This window comes from Ovis aries, chromosome 20 (genome assembly GCF_016772045.2).
Source record: "Ovis aries strain OAR_USU_Benz2616 breed Rambouillet chromosome 20, ARS-UI_Ramb_v3.0, whole genome shotgun sequence".
NCBI lineage: Eukaryota > Metazoa > Chordata > Mammalia > Artiodactyla > Bovidae > Ovis > Ovis aries.
Genome location: NC_056073.1, coordinates 9,354,086 through 9,366,976, shown reverse-complemented (window position 1 = coordinate 9,366,976; position 12,891 = coordinate 9,354,086). Strand labels below are relative to the sequence as shown.

General features: G+C 46.0%; 1 protein-coding gene across 8 annotated transcripts in view; it reads right to left on the bottom strand.

Moving 5' to 3' along the window:
* Positions 1-4,075: 4,075 nt before the first annotated feature.
* Positions 4,076-12,891, bottom strand: part of SCUBE3 (signal peptide, CUB domain and EGF like domain containing 3) — a 36,913-nt gene continuing 28,097 nt past the window's right edge. For 4 of the 8 annotated variants that reach the window (XM_027959202.3, XM_004018765.6, XM_042236998.2 and 1 more), the window contains 7 exons: positions 12,629-12,790; positions 12,257-12,424; positions 11,595-11,756; positions 10,974-11,171; positions 10,369-10,521; positions 10,175-10,254; positions 4,076-8,184 (listed from right to left, as the gene is read on the bottom strand). In XM_027959202.3, coding sequence (XP_027815003.1) covers positions 8,035-8,184; positions 10,175-10,254; positions 10,369-10,521; positions 10,974-11,171; positions 11,595-11,756; positions 12,257-12,424; positions 12,629-12,790 — 1,073 coding nt within the window. In that variant the 3' untranslated portion in view covers positions 4,076-8,034. The remainder of the gene's footprint in view (positions 8,185-10,174; positions 10,255-10,368; positions 10,522-10,973; positions 11,172-11,594; positions 11,757-12,256; positions 12,425-12,628; positions 12,791-12,891) is intronic. The other 4 variants (XM_027959204.3, XM_060403102.1, XM_027959203.3 and 1 more) reach the window with 3 other exon arrangements.

Genomic DNA, 12,891 nt, shown 5'->3' with positions numbered 1-12,891 from the left:
TGGTAGTCTAGTCACAGTTTGAAGCTCCTCCTAGGTCTTTGAGTTGCAGAGGAAGGCGATGCTTTAGGCTCAAACTGCCACCAAGTAACCTAGAAGAACTATCAGTTCAGTTCAGTCGCTCAGTCGTGTCCGACTCTTTGCAACCCCATGGACTGCAGCATGCCTGGCCTCCCTGTCCATCACCAACTCCCAGAGTTTACTCAAACTTATGTCCGTTGAGTCGGTGATGCCATCCAACCATCTCATCCTCTGTCATACCCTTCTCTTCTTGCCTTTAATCTTTTCCAGCATCAGAGTCTTTTCAAAAGAGTCAGCTCTTCGCATCAGGCAGCCAAATTATTGGAATTTCAGCTTCAGCTTCAGTCCTTCCAATGAACACCCAGGACTGATCTCCTTTACGATGGACTGGTTGGATCTCCTTGCAGTTCAAGGGACTCTCAAGAGTCTTCTCCAACACCACAGTTCAAAAGCATCAATTCTTCGGCGCTCAGCTTTCTTCACAGTCCAACTCTCACATCCATACATGACTACTAGAAAAACCATAGCCTTGACTAGATGGACCTTTGTTGGCAAAGTAATGTCTCTGCTTTTTAATATGCTATCTAGGTTGGTCATAACTTTTCTTTCAAGGAGTAAGCGTCTTTTAATTTCATGGCTGCAGTCACCATCTGCAGTGATTTTGGAGCCCAGAAAAATAAAGTCAGCCACTGTTTGTACTGTTTCCCCATCTATTTCCCATGAAGTGATGGGACTGGATGCCATGATCTTAGTTTTCTGAATGTTGAACTTTAAGCCAACTTTTTCACTGTCCTCTTTCACTTTCATCAAGAGGCTCTTTATTTCTTCTTCACTTTCTGCCATAAGGGTGGTGTCATCTGCATATCTGAGGTTATTGATATTTCTCCCAGCAATCTTGATTCCAGCTTGTGCTTCCTCCAGCCCAGCATTTCTCATGATGTACTCTGCATATAAGTTAAATAAGCAGGGTGACAATATACAGCCTTGACATACTCATTTTTCCTATTTGGAACCAGTCTGTTGTCCAGTTCTAACTGTTGCTTCCTGACCTGCATACAAGTTTCTGGAGAGGCAGGTCAGGTGGTCTGGTATTCCCATCTCTTGAAAAATTTTCCACGGTTTATTGTGATCCACACAGTCAAAGGCTTTGGCATAGTCAATAAAGCAGAAATATATGTTTTTCTGGAACTCTTGTGCTTTTTTGATGATCCAGCGGATGTTGGCAATTTGATCTCTGGTTCCTCTTTCTAAAAGTAGCTTGAACATCTGGAAGTTCACAGTTCACATATTGTTGAAGCCTGGCTTGGAGAATTTTGAGCATTACTTTGCTAGTGTGGGAGATGAGTGCAATTGTCTCTTAGCTTGAGCATTCTTTGGCATTGCCTTTCTTAGGGATTGGAATGAAAACTGATCTTTTCCAGAAGAACTATAGAGCTGAGAAAGAGGAATAAAAATCCAAGCTGACACACTGTGATGAGAGAAGAATTCACCGGTAAAATTCTTTTATTATTACATGCTTTCAGTATCATTTTATTAAAATATTGAAGTGCAGATTCATATCCATATGGAAAATACCTACCATTTGTAGAGTCAGAAAAGCCAGTCTTCATTTCAAATCAGATTTACTTTCTATTAGGAAAAGATCTGACTTTATTCTTCAATTTAAATAATTAATTAATACTCATTTTAAAGGATATTATAAAATCACCAGGAAATAAATTATTAACTGTAGCTTATAAAATAGGTTATTAAAAGTCAGTCATGATTAAGATTATATAGATCTAATATTAATATAAAAACTGTAAAACCAAGATGGTACTTTTTCTTATTGTATAATTTGTAATAATGCCATAAAATGTATAGCTAAATCTATTAGTTAATTTATTAAATTAAAAGTAGCATAGAAGGTGTGTTAGTTAGTTCCTTGGCAAATACAGGTATCTACTTGTGTTGAACTCTCATGTTTGGCTTTTGGGAACAGTTAAAGAATCATGTAACAGAAGAAAGAAAGAACTCCAATAATTTTGTTATACTTCATGATCAAACTTAAGTATTTAATAAAAAAAGGGTTTTGGTAGGAAATAATGGTGTGAGCAGCTAACAATTTCATTTTTTTGTTAGCTGGTGGTAGAAAATAGGAAACATGTTCTAAGATGAAATAAGAGTACTAATTGTAATGGGAATATTTTGTTATGAAGGGAAAAAACAACTCCTTCCTTCTACTCCCCAGGTTTTTACACTCTGGGCCCTGCGTCAAGATTCAGTGTAGGTGAGGAAAACCTTTCTTTTGTAAAGTAAGACAAGGACTATGGTGAAAGAGGAGTTGGAATGGAGATAATGTGAATATGTATATATGCTGGCTGGATCTCAAACGGATTAGTTTTAGGGAAGATCTCTTACAGAAGTTGAGAAACTGGAGTGTTTTTGCTTAAAACTCTCCTCAGATTGATTTCCTTGCCAAGGTATCCCTTGGAAAGTCTTCACATACTTTAGGAAGATTTCCTTGGAAAGTCTTCATGTGCCTCACTTTAAAGATTGCTTGATATAGACAGACCCATACTTCACTGGTCCTGACTATACATTATTCTAGGACATAATTGCAAGTGTCCTAGTGAGGAGGTGTAGGCTTGGTGTGTTTGGAATGGAAGAGGGTTAGGAAGGAAGTCCGAAGAAGGCAATGGCACCCCACTCCAGTACTCTTGCCTGGAAAATCCCATGGATGGAGGAGGCTGGTCACTAGGAGTCGGACATGACTGAGTGACTTCACTTTCATTTTTCACTTTCATGCATTGGAGAAGGAAATGGCAACCCACTCCAGTGTTCTTGCCTGGAGAATCCTAGGGATGAGGGAACCTGGTGGGCTGCCATCTATGGGGTCACACAGAGTCGGACACGACTGAAGTGACTTAGCAGCAGCAGCAGCAGGAAAGAAGTCAGAGAAGATGACCCGAAGTTGGTGTAGCCATTCACTATGAACCTGGATATGGTCCTCAGCTTTGCAATTCTAAAAATGTGATTTTTGTCAGTTGACGCAAAGGTGTGAGTCAAACTTACAGGAAGTTAATGTATGAAATAGAATGCCATTGAATTAATTTATGCTCATAATCACCAAGTAGACTGGACTCTCTCTCCTGGTGGCAGATCCATGTGGAAAGGTCAGTTGTAATCAGTCTTACATGAGGAATCCAGATCTTGAGCATGGCTGTTATTATCAAGCTATGATAGCCTAATATTCAATGATGAGCTCAGTAACTGTGCAATAGAATGCACCCATGTGCTTTACAGATGTGTTTTTTTTTAGATGCATAGTTTTTGATCAGGTTGATTTTTCCTTGTTCCTCTTAAATGGCTATATCACAGAACTATTAAATCCAATAAACTTTCATGTCATGGAATTCTATAATGGCAACAATCATCTCTGAGCCTAGAAATTGAGACTGTTCATTTTTAAGAGATTAGAGATTACTTTCCTATGACCTATGTACTAATGTTGGTAGTGGCTGAATGATCTGTACTTCAGAATATTGTTTGTGACCAAGAGTGTACTGCATAGAAAGAAAACCCTGGTGACTCTGTGTTGGTGCTTTGCTAGAAATGGGACATCTAAAGTAGGAAGGTGAACCATGGTTAGATTTTTGTTGTTGTTTTTAATGTGGACCATTTTTAAAGTCTTTTTTGAATTTGTTACAATATTGCTTTTGTTTTTCATTTTGGGTTTTTGGCCCTTAGCTCCCTAACCAGGGATGGAACCTGCACCGCCTGCATTGAAAGTGAAGCGGTAACCATTGGATAGCTAGGGAAGTCTTATGGTTGGATTTTGGGTCCTGTACTATGATGAGCAATGATGCTCCAAATTTCTTGCACTCAGGATAATTCTCGATACTGCTTTTTAAAATAGACAAGCCTTTTCAGATTCTAAAATCATTATGAATAAGAAGGATAAATGACAAATTGGGGTAAGTCCTGTCTGAAAGCCAGAAGACACATTTTTTTCTTCAAAGCTTTTTTTAGCTCTAGGGTAAACTATTGAGACAGAAAAAGATGCCAGGCTGAGGCGTTTCATTTAGTATTTTAATAATAATTATAAAAAGGACAATACAAAATCCAAACATTTTTTACAAGTTCAGATACATTTTTTTTTCCCCAAGTGCAAAATACTCTATGAACTGCATCATTTATTGTTGTGTAGGAGATGCTCACTATATCGGCAGCAGTGGAAGGTAGATATACAAATATTTTGAGATTTCTTCTGCATTAAAGAAAAAAGCCTCCCACATGGTAATGATTATTTTCTGAAACTTAAGTTCAGCTCACACAGAAGAATGTTTTCAGTTTGTCTAAAGGGTTATAATCTGTGTTGTCTAGATAAGCTGATAACAGAACTGGGGGTTATAGTCCCTGTTATCACATATTTTTGTAGAGGGTTCCTAGTCCAAATAATGGCCCAAGGACAGAGTATGCTACCTCTGAGACAAGTAAAATTTAAGGATATCCTTGTGTTGTCTGCTTCTACTTTTCTCTCATGATGCTTAAGCAAGAAGCCAAGCAGGTTAACATTATTTTCTGCTTATGGTCAGTTATACTTTGTCTCCCTTTCTCTAGTTTGAGCCTGCTATATTGAGGTTAAGCAGCAAATACAGAAGTTTCACCACTCCATGTTTTCTGACATTTTGAGATACAGCCCCCTAATTTCCAGTCACCTCAAACATGCGTATGGAGAGAACTTCTTAGATAAGAAAACTTTGATTAGTGCTAAAGACCAGGGCTATACTACTGAACTTTCAGCAATGAATTTGAACCTCCAACACCTCAAACTAATCCAGTCCTGAGGGAGTCAGAGCAGTCACAGCTTGATGTCAGCCTCTGGGAATTTGTAGGCCTGGGGCAGGGCAGTTCAAGTCCAGGCTCTGGTGAGTTTTCTCCTGACTTTGTTCCTCTAGGTTTTGGGAATGGGCCTGGCCCAATAATACAAAAAGATGTAGGAAGAGAAGTAAAAAGAGATTGTTGTATTGCTGAAGTCATAAGTGCCTTTCTGATATGCACCACTTGGTGCTTGGAGCCCTTGCAGGAATGGCTTCCCATTCCGAGACTCAAATCAGGACAGGTTTTGTACTAAGATAAATAAGATCTCAGTTATGTAGGGTCAATACTGTGACCCTACAAATACCTCTTGGCTTGTTCATGAAGGGTTCCCATTTATACCATCTTCCTACTTCCCTACACTGATAAAAACCTCTTTTTCTGACCTGTAAAGGCCTAGAGAGTCTCTGAATGTGAACCCCTCAGTCTACTAACTCTTAGTTTAATGCCCCTGGGCCTACAGAAGCAACTTTGCCTGGATTCTTAACTCCCAACTTGGACAACCTAAATTAAAAATCAAATTTGGTGGATATTAGTAGGTCTTCATCTGGTCTCCAGGATCTGTCTTGACATCAGTTAAGAAGCTTGGTGGTCTGTACTTTCCGTACTGTGGAAATCATTTGTAAGCCCCAGAAACCATGGAATAAATGGTTAGAGGAAGTGTGTTTCTGTGTATGGGGTGACAGGAAAGGAAAGAAGAGCAAGGAGCCAGGCCCTGAAGGCATGTATTGGGAAGCACTCTGGCTTTGAGAGAGATGCAAAATGGTAGGGAGAGAGGAATCAGAAAGTTATCCTAGTTTCCGGTGGAGAATGAGGATGGTCAAAGTTGGTTAAAGCAATTTTCATGGCACTTCCTGCAAAGTGTGGATCCTTCTACTAAATGACCATTTGCCTGCTTGGAAGCAACCATTTTGTATCTCTATAGCAGAGCCTTCTTTGGCCCAGAGAGACAAAGGCAGCCAGATACTCCACCCCCAGGCCATGGTGTTGGATGGCTAATGGATGTCAGTGGATCTAGCTGTGACATCGGTTACCTACTGCCTAAGGCTGGTGAATGCTACTGACTTGGGGCGGGAGTGGGGGTGGGGCAAAGGGGAGCTCGTGCTGGTTCCTTTATTCGCTGTTGAGCCTCTTTGAGGAACAATAGCTTGAGATAGTCATTAGAAGTGAGCCATAGGAGTCAACTGGCTTTTGATTGAATAGGGGTATAGCTTTGGGGGAACTAGAAGGAGCAAATGGAAAATAATTTTACAGGCAGCACTGACTGAAGGTGGAGTGTGTGAAGGATCTGGACTTGGGCATGGACTTGATTCTTCTTCCTTTTGAAAAGCAGTAGTTGAGGAAGCTAGGCTTGAAGTCAGCTCCAAGAGGAAATGGCAAACAGGGGTAGGCAGAATGGCCAAGGTCAGGCAAACAACTCCATGCCTGGATAGCTGTCCTATTCTTGGCTCCCACAGCCTCGTCTCTGGCCTCAGGGCCCTGAGTCAGCCTGTCCCCAGGGGGTTTGTCCTGGTCCTCTTCCTCGTGCACATCAGGGGAAAAATGGATGAGAGCAGGGAAAAGATGGAGGCTTTCCCTACTCGGGGTGGAGGATCACTAACCAATTCCATCGGCCTCTACAGTCTTGAGGTCCATGCTGAATCCATGGAGGCATAGGGATGGTGGGATTGGTTTAGCAAACACAGGTCCCTCTCCTTACTGCTCCACCAAGTCCCCATAGTTACTGTCCTACACATCAGGTGTCTCTGCTGGTGGAGCAGGGACAGATCAGATGCTCCAGCACTCAAGGCTCATGAGATTCAAAACCTTTTTTCTTCCACTCCAAACATACACTCTTCTCTCTTGGGCAGCTATAAATAGGGTTGTTCTAATAGAGGAGAAAGAAACAAAAACAAAAAACAAGACCAGAAAACAAAAACCCCTCCCTCTAGTCAACATAGACAGACTCAAGATGATTGCACTTATTAGATGTGGACAAGGTGGGCAGAAGGCTCGCCAGGTGCACACATTCCTCCTGCTGCCCATGGCCTGGGGCCAGAGGTAGGTGGCTCTGGGCTGGCTGCAGAGCAGGGTCCTCTTTGGTGGAGCCCACAAGCCATCCAGGACTGCAGGGGAAAGACAACTCTGGGGGCAAGGCCCAGACTGGCTTTTGGTCAGCAGTCATGTTTCTTTAAGGGCAACACTTAGCATGGGGAGTGGGGCTCCCCCAGGGAGCACTCAGGTGGGAGTAAGGGAATGGCTGGGCCAGGGAAGACAAGTAAGAAAAGGGATTAGTGTTTGAGGCTGGCTTCCAATTGTTCTGTAGTCTAGTCCTTTAAAGGACACATTTTCTTTTTGTTTTCTTTTTTGGACGATGCTAGAAAACTTGGTTTCTGTCCTGCAGAGAGAATCTTTGTCTTGGGGAGCAACAGCTGCATATTCAACATGGTAATTCCTGCTGCTCTTCTTCATTCAGTTGGTGTCCACTAGCCAGTAGTGTGGGCCTTTTGTAAGCCCTCATGGATTGGACCCCAGGCAGACATGGGCCAAGAAGGAGAGGAGCTGCACATAGACAGGAAAGTTGGCTGTGTGGGCGGTCCAGGGCTCAAACCAGGTGTCCCAGAGGATGAGTGCTGACATTAAGCCTGTAAGTCAGAGGCTTCTTTGGCAGAACCCTGGGCTGTTAGAATATCCCTGGCGGGGGTGTGGGGCGGGGGGGCACAGTCAGGGGACATTTTGGCTCCTGACTAGCAAGGCACAACCTCTAACAGCAGAAGCCCCTCCTCCCCTTCCCCCAGTAGACCCACTTCCTCTGTGGGCCTTGAGCACCCTTCCAAGATGACAGGGCTGAGGATATGGGCTGGTGAAATGGGCAGTGTGGCTAGGGAGGGGAGCGGGATACCATCCCTCCACCCCTCGGGAGAACAGAGCCAGCACTGAATGGCTTTTCCAGGAGCATGTAGGAAGTGAGAAAGTAAAGAGAAAGAGCGAGGCCAAAGGAGACAAGGAAAAGAAGCTAGAGGAACAGAAGGGGAGAGCGCTTAGTCTATATGGAGACTTTTTTTCCTCTCCAAAAAGAGAGATCAGAAGGAGTCCCTCATCTGAGGGTGGGGGCTGCTGGCTCTGAAGGCTAATGAGTCTGGGGGCTTCAAAACCTGGGTCTTGGGCCTAGGGGCACTATTTGTAGGGCCTCAGGAAGCTGGACACTTTGGAGCGGAGCAGCTTGATGAAGGATTTTGGCAGCATTTCCTTGTGCTTCTCTGTGTACTTGAAGTAGTTCTGGGGGTGGGCCAACACCTCAAAGAAGGCCTTAATGAGCTTCTTGTCCTGCAGAGGATGGCAAGTGGCAATATTAGCATCAATGTCAGTGGTGGGAAAGAGGACCACCAGCCTCCACCCAGCAGCAGCCCCTCTTGATGCCTAATAGGCATATCCAAAAGTGAACTATGGATCCCATCCCACCATCTGTTGCTCCTTAGAATTCTACAACTCAAGTCAGTGGCAGCTCCATCCTTCCATTGCTTAGTCTCAGTCTTTGGAGCCATCCTTGACTCCTCTCTCTTACTCACAACCACAGCGAAACCTATTGATTCTACCTTTAAAATATATCCGAGGTCCGACCACTTCTCACTGTCTCCATAGCTACCACCCTGTCCAAGACCATCATTTCATTTGGCAATGGCCTCCTAACTGGTCGCCATACTTCCCCCTACTTTTGTCCTTCTACAGACTGTTCTCCCTCCCTATCCCCAGCAGCAGCAGAATGGCTTTTGTTTTTTAATTAGATCTTGTCCTTTTTCTATTCTAAACACTTCTCTGGGTTCTTTGTGACTCAGCAGAGCTAAATCCCTTGTATGCCCCATCGATGGGATGTGATCTGTGCACTGTTGCCTTTCCCGTATCCCCCCTTGATTCTTCCTTGCTTTGCTGAGCCACACTGGCCTCAAGGTTCTTGAACATGCTGTATGGCTCCTATGCTCCTGAGCTTGGAATGAGCCTCTCTTGATCTTCTAATAGGTAGCCTTTTACCTCATTCTGGTCTCTTCTCAGAGGCCTTTCCTGACCACCTGTCTGAAACAGCAATATGCTGTGTGGAGAGCCTACTGGGTGCCAAGCACTGTGCATTAGGACTCAGCTCTTCTGGCTTTTGGGCTAGTGTTCTTCACATTGCATCAGGAGATTTTTTAAAACAGGAGGTGGAGCTTCCAGCCTCTCATCTCCACTTTAATCAAAATGGTACCTCTACTTTATGCATTGGAATTCACAGCACATTTGAAATAAGGATTCAGATGCCCTAAAATTTTTTGAGAAGCATTGCTGAGATATTCTTTGCAGTCAGCCAGTTCTAGGAGATTTTTGTCATTGTGTCTCATTTTGATAATAATAAAAAATTTTTTTATTTTTATTTTTTTAGTATATGTGCTGCCGAAGCGAGCACTGATAATAATAAAAAATTATTTTATCTATCATAAAATAACAGTTTTTTGCATTGATAGTTGATGAAGGATAATACTGTGACTAGGACTATAGTTTCTTCAGTAAGACATTCTCAAACTGGGATCCATGGACCTGAGTATCCAGACCACCCTTCAATGTTGGAAACGTTTCTTTTCCTTTAAAAGAGGTCTATACTGGAGAAGGCAATGGTAGCCCACTCCAGTACTCTTGCCTGGAAAATCCCATGGACGGCGGAGCCTGGTAGGCTGCAGTCCATGGAGTCGCTAAGAGTGGGGCACAACTGAGTGACTTCACTTTCACTTTTCACTTTCAGGCATTGGAGAAGGAAATGGCAACTCACTCCAGTGTTCTTGCCTAGAGAATCCCAGGGATGGGGGAGCCTACTGGGCTGCCGTCTATGGGGTCGCACAGAGTCAGACACGACTGCAGTGACTTAGCAGCATACTGAATTAACCCTGAGAAACGCTGTACAGGAGCACTGTTTTTCTCTGGGAACTGAAGAGAGAGCTCCCTGCCAGGGAAATCCCAAAAGCATCTTTCTAAACCTCATTTTCTATATATTCATTGGTGGAAGAGGCAGAGGACATTTCATCTCTTCATCTTCCCTTTCTCTTACCCAGAGTATGGGTTTGGGCTCCAATTCCAGCTTTACCACTGGGGCACGTTCTCTAATTCTCTGTGCCTCAGCTTTCTCTTCCATAAAGATGAGAGGCTTTTTATTAGGAATGATAAAAGTACCTACTCCATAGACCTGTTGTGTGTATCAAAGGGAATATTCAAGTAAGCACTTAGCATATTGCCTGCCCATTGTTACATGCTCATTAAACACTGGCTGTCATTATTGTTAATATTCACTCGCCTTTAAAATTTCCTGGTGGTTTTCAGATGCATAGAGCCGGCCATCTCGAACAATGTCTTCTACCAGCTGCTCGTAGTCCTCTGCAAAGTCCATGAAGGGGAGGGGCTGATGAGCGAGAACTCTTCCTCCTCCCTTTGAGACCCTGGAACCTGCCCTTTCTCACCCACCTCCCGGGCTCTCCTGCCTTTGCTCACCATCGTAGGTAACATAGGGGATCTGGAAGCCACGGGCACTGTTGGCTTCACTTGTCTTGAAGTTGATCCAGAGCTTCCTGGAGCGGGCTGTGAAGGCAATGGGGCGCTCGTAGGTCTGGCAGGTCTCATAGGTGGTAATGGAGGATGGGGAGGCTGGGAAGGTAAGCAGCAGGTCAGGAGAAAGCCGGGCAAGCTCCCCAAGTCCTCCTAGAGTGAGGACTCAGGCTGACAGAGGCCCTCCCTCATACGCGCAGCTCCCCTAGCCCCTCCATACACCCATACACATATCCTTTCTCATGGCCCTGGGCCTGTTCTTTGACACCCAGGCACTCACACAGTGTGAAAAGTTTAATATTTAAATGAATGGAGCTGTAAAAATACTAGAATAGGAAAGTAACACATGTAATACTATTGGAATTCCACTCCCAAAGCTGGCTTTCTTAACTCTGCCCTCCACTGGACATGTAGCATTCATTGCTATTTTCCTTTGCTTCCAAGGCCTTACTCATCATTGCCCCAGTTCTTCCACCACCAGTTTTCTCTCTCTCTCCCCCCTCAACCAGATATGGATTGCCCTTCCCTGGCCCAGCTCTGCAGCCACCCACAGTTCTTTCTCATGACGAGGACGTCCCCACACTCATCCTCAGATGGCAGGAAGATCTCGGGTACCACGATAAGAATCTTGCGCTTGGGTGGGGGGTTGATGTTCCAGACGCACTCCACACCAGCTGGGTAGTTGCCTGGGTAGTTGGGGGACTCGATATAGCCAGTGAACTCACCCAGCTCCCCACCACATTGGCGATCTGTAGCCAAGCCCGGTGGGCAAAGCAAGAAAGAGAAGAGAAGTCAGTGGGTGAACAGGCTGGGGAAATTGAAGAGTTCTGAAGTGGAAGTCAGACACATGGAGTTCATCATCTCCTCCAAGTTCTGGGTTCCCCTTTCCTTCCTGCCCTTTTAGTACCATCTTGCCTCACTTTACCTGTCCGTACCTCCCTCCTACCTGTCTCCTTCCCCTGCAGGGATAGGGCACTTCAGGGCCCAGCCCAACAACAGGCCTTGAGTGTAGGTGGGCTGGGGAGAGAGGGAGGGTGGGACCTGCCTGCCTAGCCACGCCCCCCAGCTCTGCTCCTTGCCGGTTCACTACCCTGCCCACCTCCAACTTCTTCCCAAGCCTACTGCTCCCAGGCCTCCCCACCCCATTTTCCACAGCCTGGCCTGCCACATACTCTTGCACTGGGTCACACTGGTGGAGCCATCAAAGTCAGTGCTTGTGTTTCCTGGACAGCGGGTGCAGAAATTCTGACGGAAGTCAGGCTGATAGGAGCCCATGGCACAGCGGATGCAGCGGTGGATGCTGGTGTTGTAGTAGTGCCCAGGGGAGCACTGGACTGCAGGCAGGGGGGAGGAGCAGGGGTTAAGATGGCAGGCCAGCAGGAATTCTGGGGCAGGGACACATTCACCATAGAGAATAAACTAAAGACACTAGAGTTCCTTCTGGAGTCCCAACCTTCCCTAGTCACGCCAGAATTTAGGCCCAGGAGGAAACAAACTAGCCAGCGCGGTTGGTCACAGTGTCAGCCTGTTCTCTCGGGCACTGAGCACAGCCATCTGCAGAGAAACTCGTTTGCAGCTTTGAGGGGAGGTGGCGCCACTTGCAAAGCAGAGGGCTAAGTGGAGCTGTTACTCTTTCCCCAGTTCCCAGGCTTAGGACTGCTGGAGGGCCAGGATGCGTCCTGTGAGTAGGATGGTGGGGCTGGTCATGCAGCTGGGCCTTTAGTGGTTTGGGGAAGATGGTTGGGCAGCATACCTGGGTCTACTCTGGGGATCTGGAGAGAGTTTGGGAGGCAGTTGGGGCCAGGGATCCTACCAGGGTAAGGAGCCCACTCACCTTTGGTGTCACAGTCTTGGAAGGAGATGGCTCCCTCATGCTTAGTGGTGAGGCCTCCACCGCATGGGAAGCACAGGGTCCTTCCTGCTTCAGGTTGATAGGTGCCACGTGGGCACGGCTGGCAGGGCTTGAACCCATCTGCAGAGTGTTGGCCAGGTGAGCACTGACCTGCAATGAGCCAAGGGCCCGACTCTGATGGGGGTGGTCCTGGTTATCCCCACAGGGTCCCCCAGTCTCGGGACAGAGGCACACGCAAATAGGATGTTGACAAGGAGAGTGGCCTGGCACCTGGGCCTGCCCTTGGGAAGTCCCATGCTGTGGGCGTCCCAGTGCCCACCCTACCCCACTCTGTATTGTTTGTTCCCCTGGCACCTGCACATGTGGTGACGTTGGTGGCTCCGAGAGGCCCGTGGGCATCACTCCCAGGGCAAAGGTCGCAGGAGAGCTGCCCTTCTCTCTCCTGGAAGGTGCCCGCTGGGCATGGCACACACTGCTCCGTCTGGCCGTGGTAATACGTTCCCTGCGGGCAGCTGACTGAGGGAGAGTCGGCCGCGCTAGCCACCCACCCCCACCTATTTCCCACCACCCAGGTCTGGGGCTCCCCTTCCCTCTCCCCCAGATTCAAGGAGAACCTC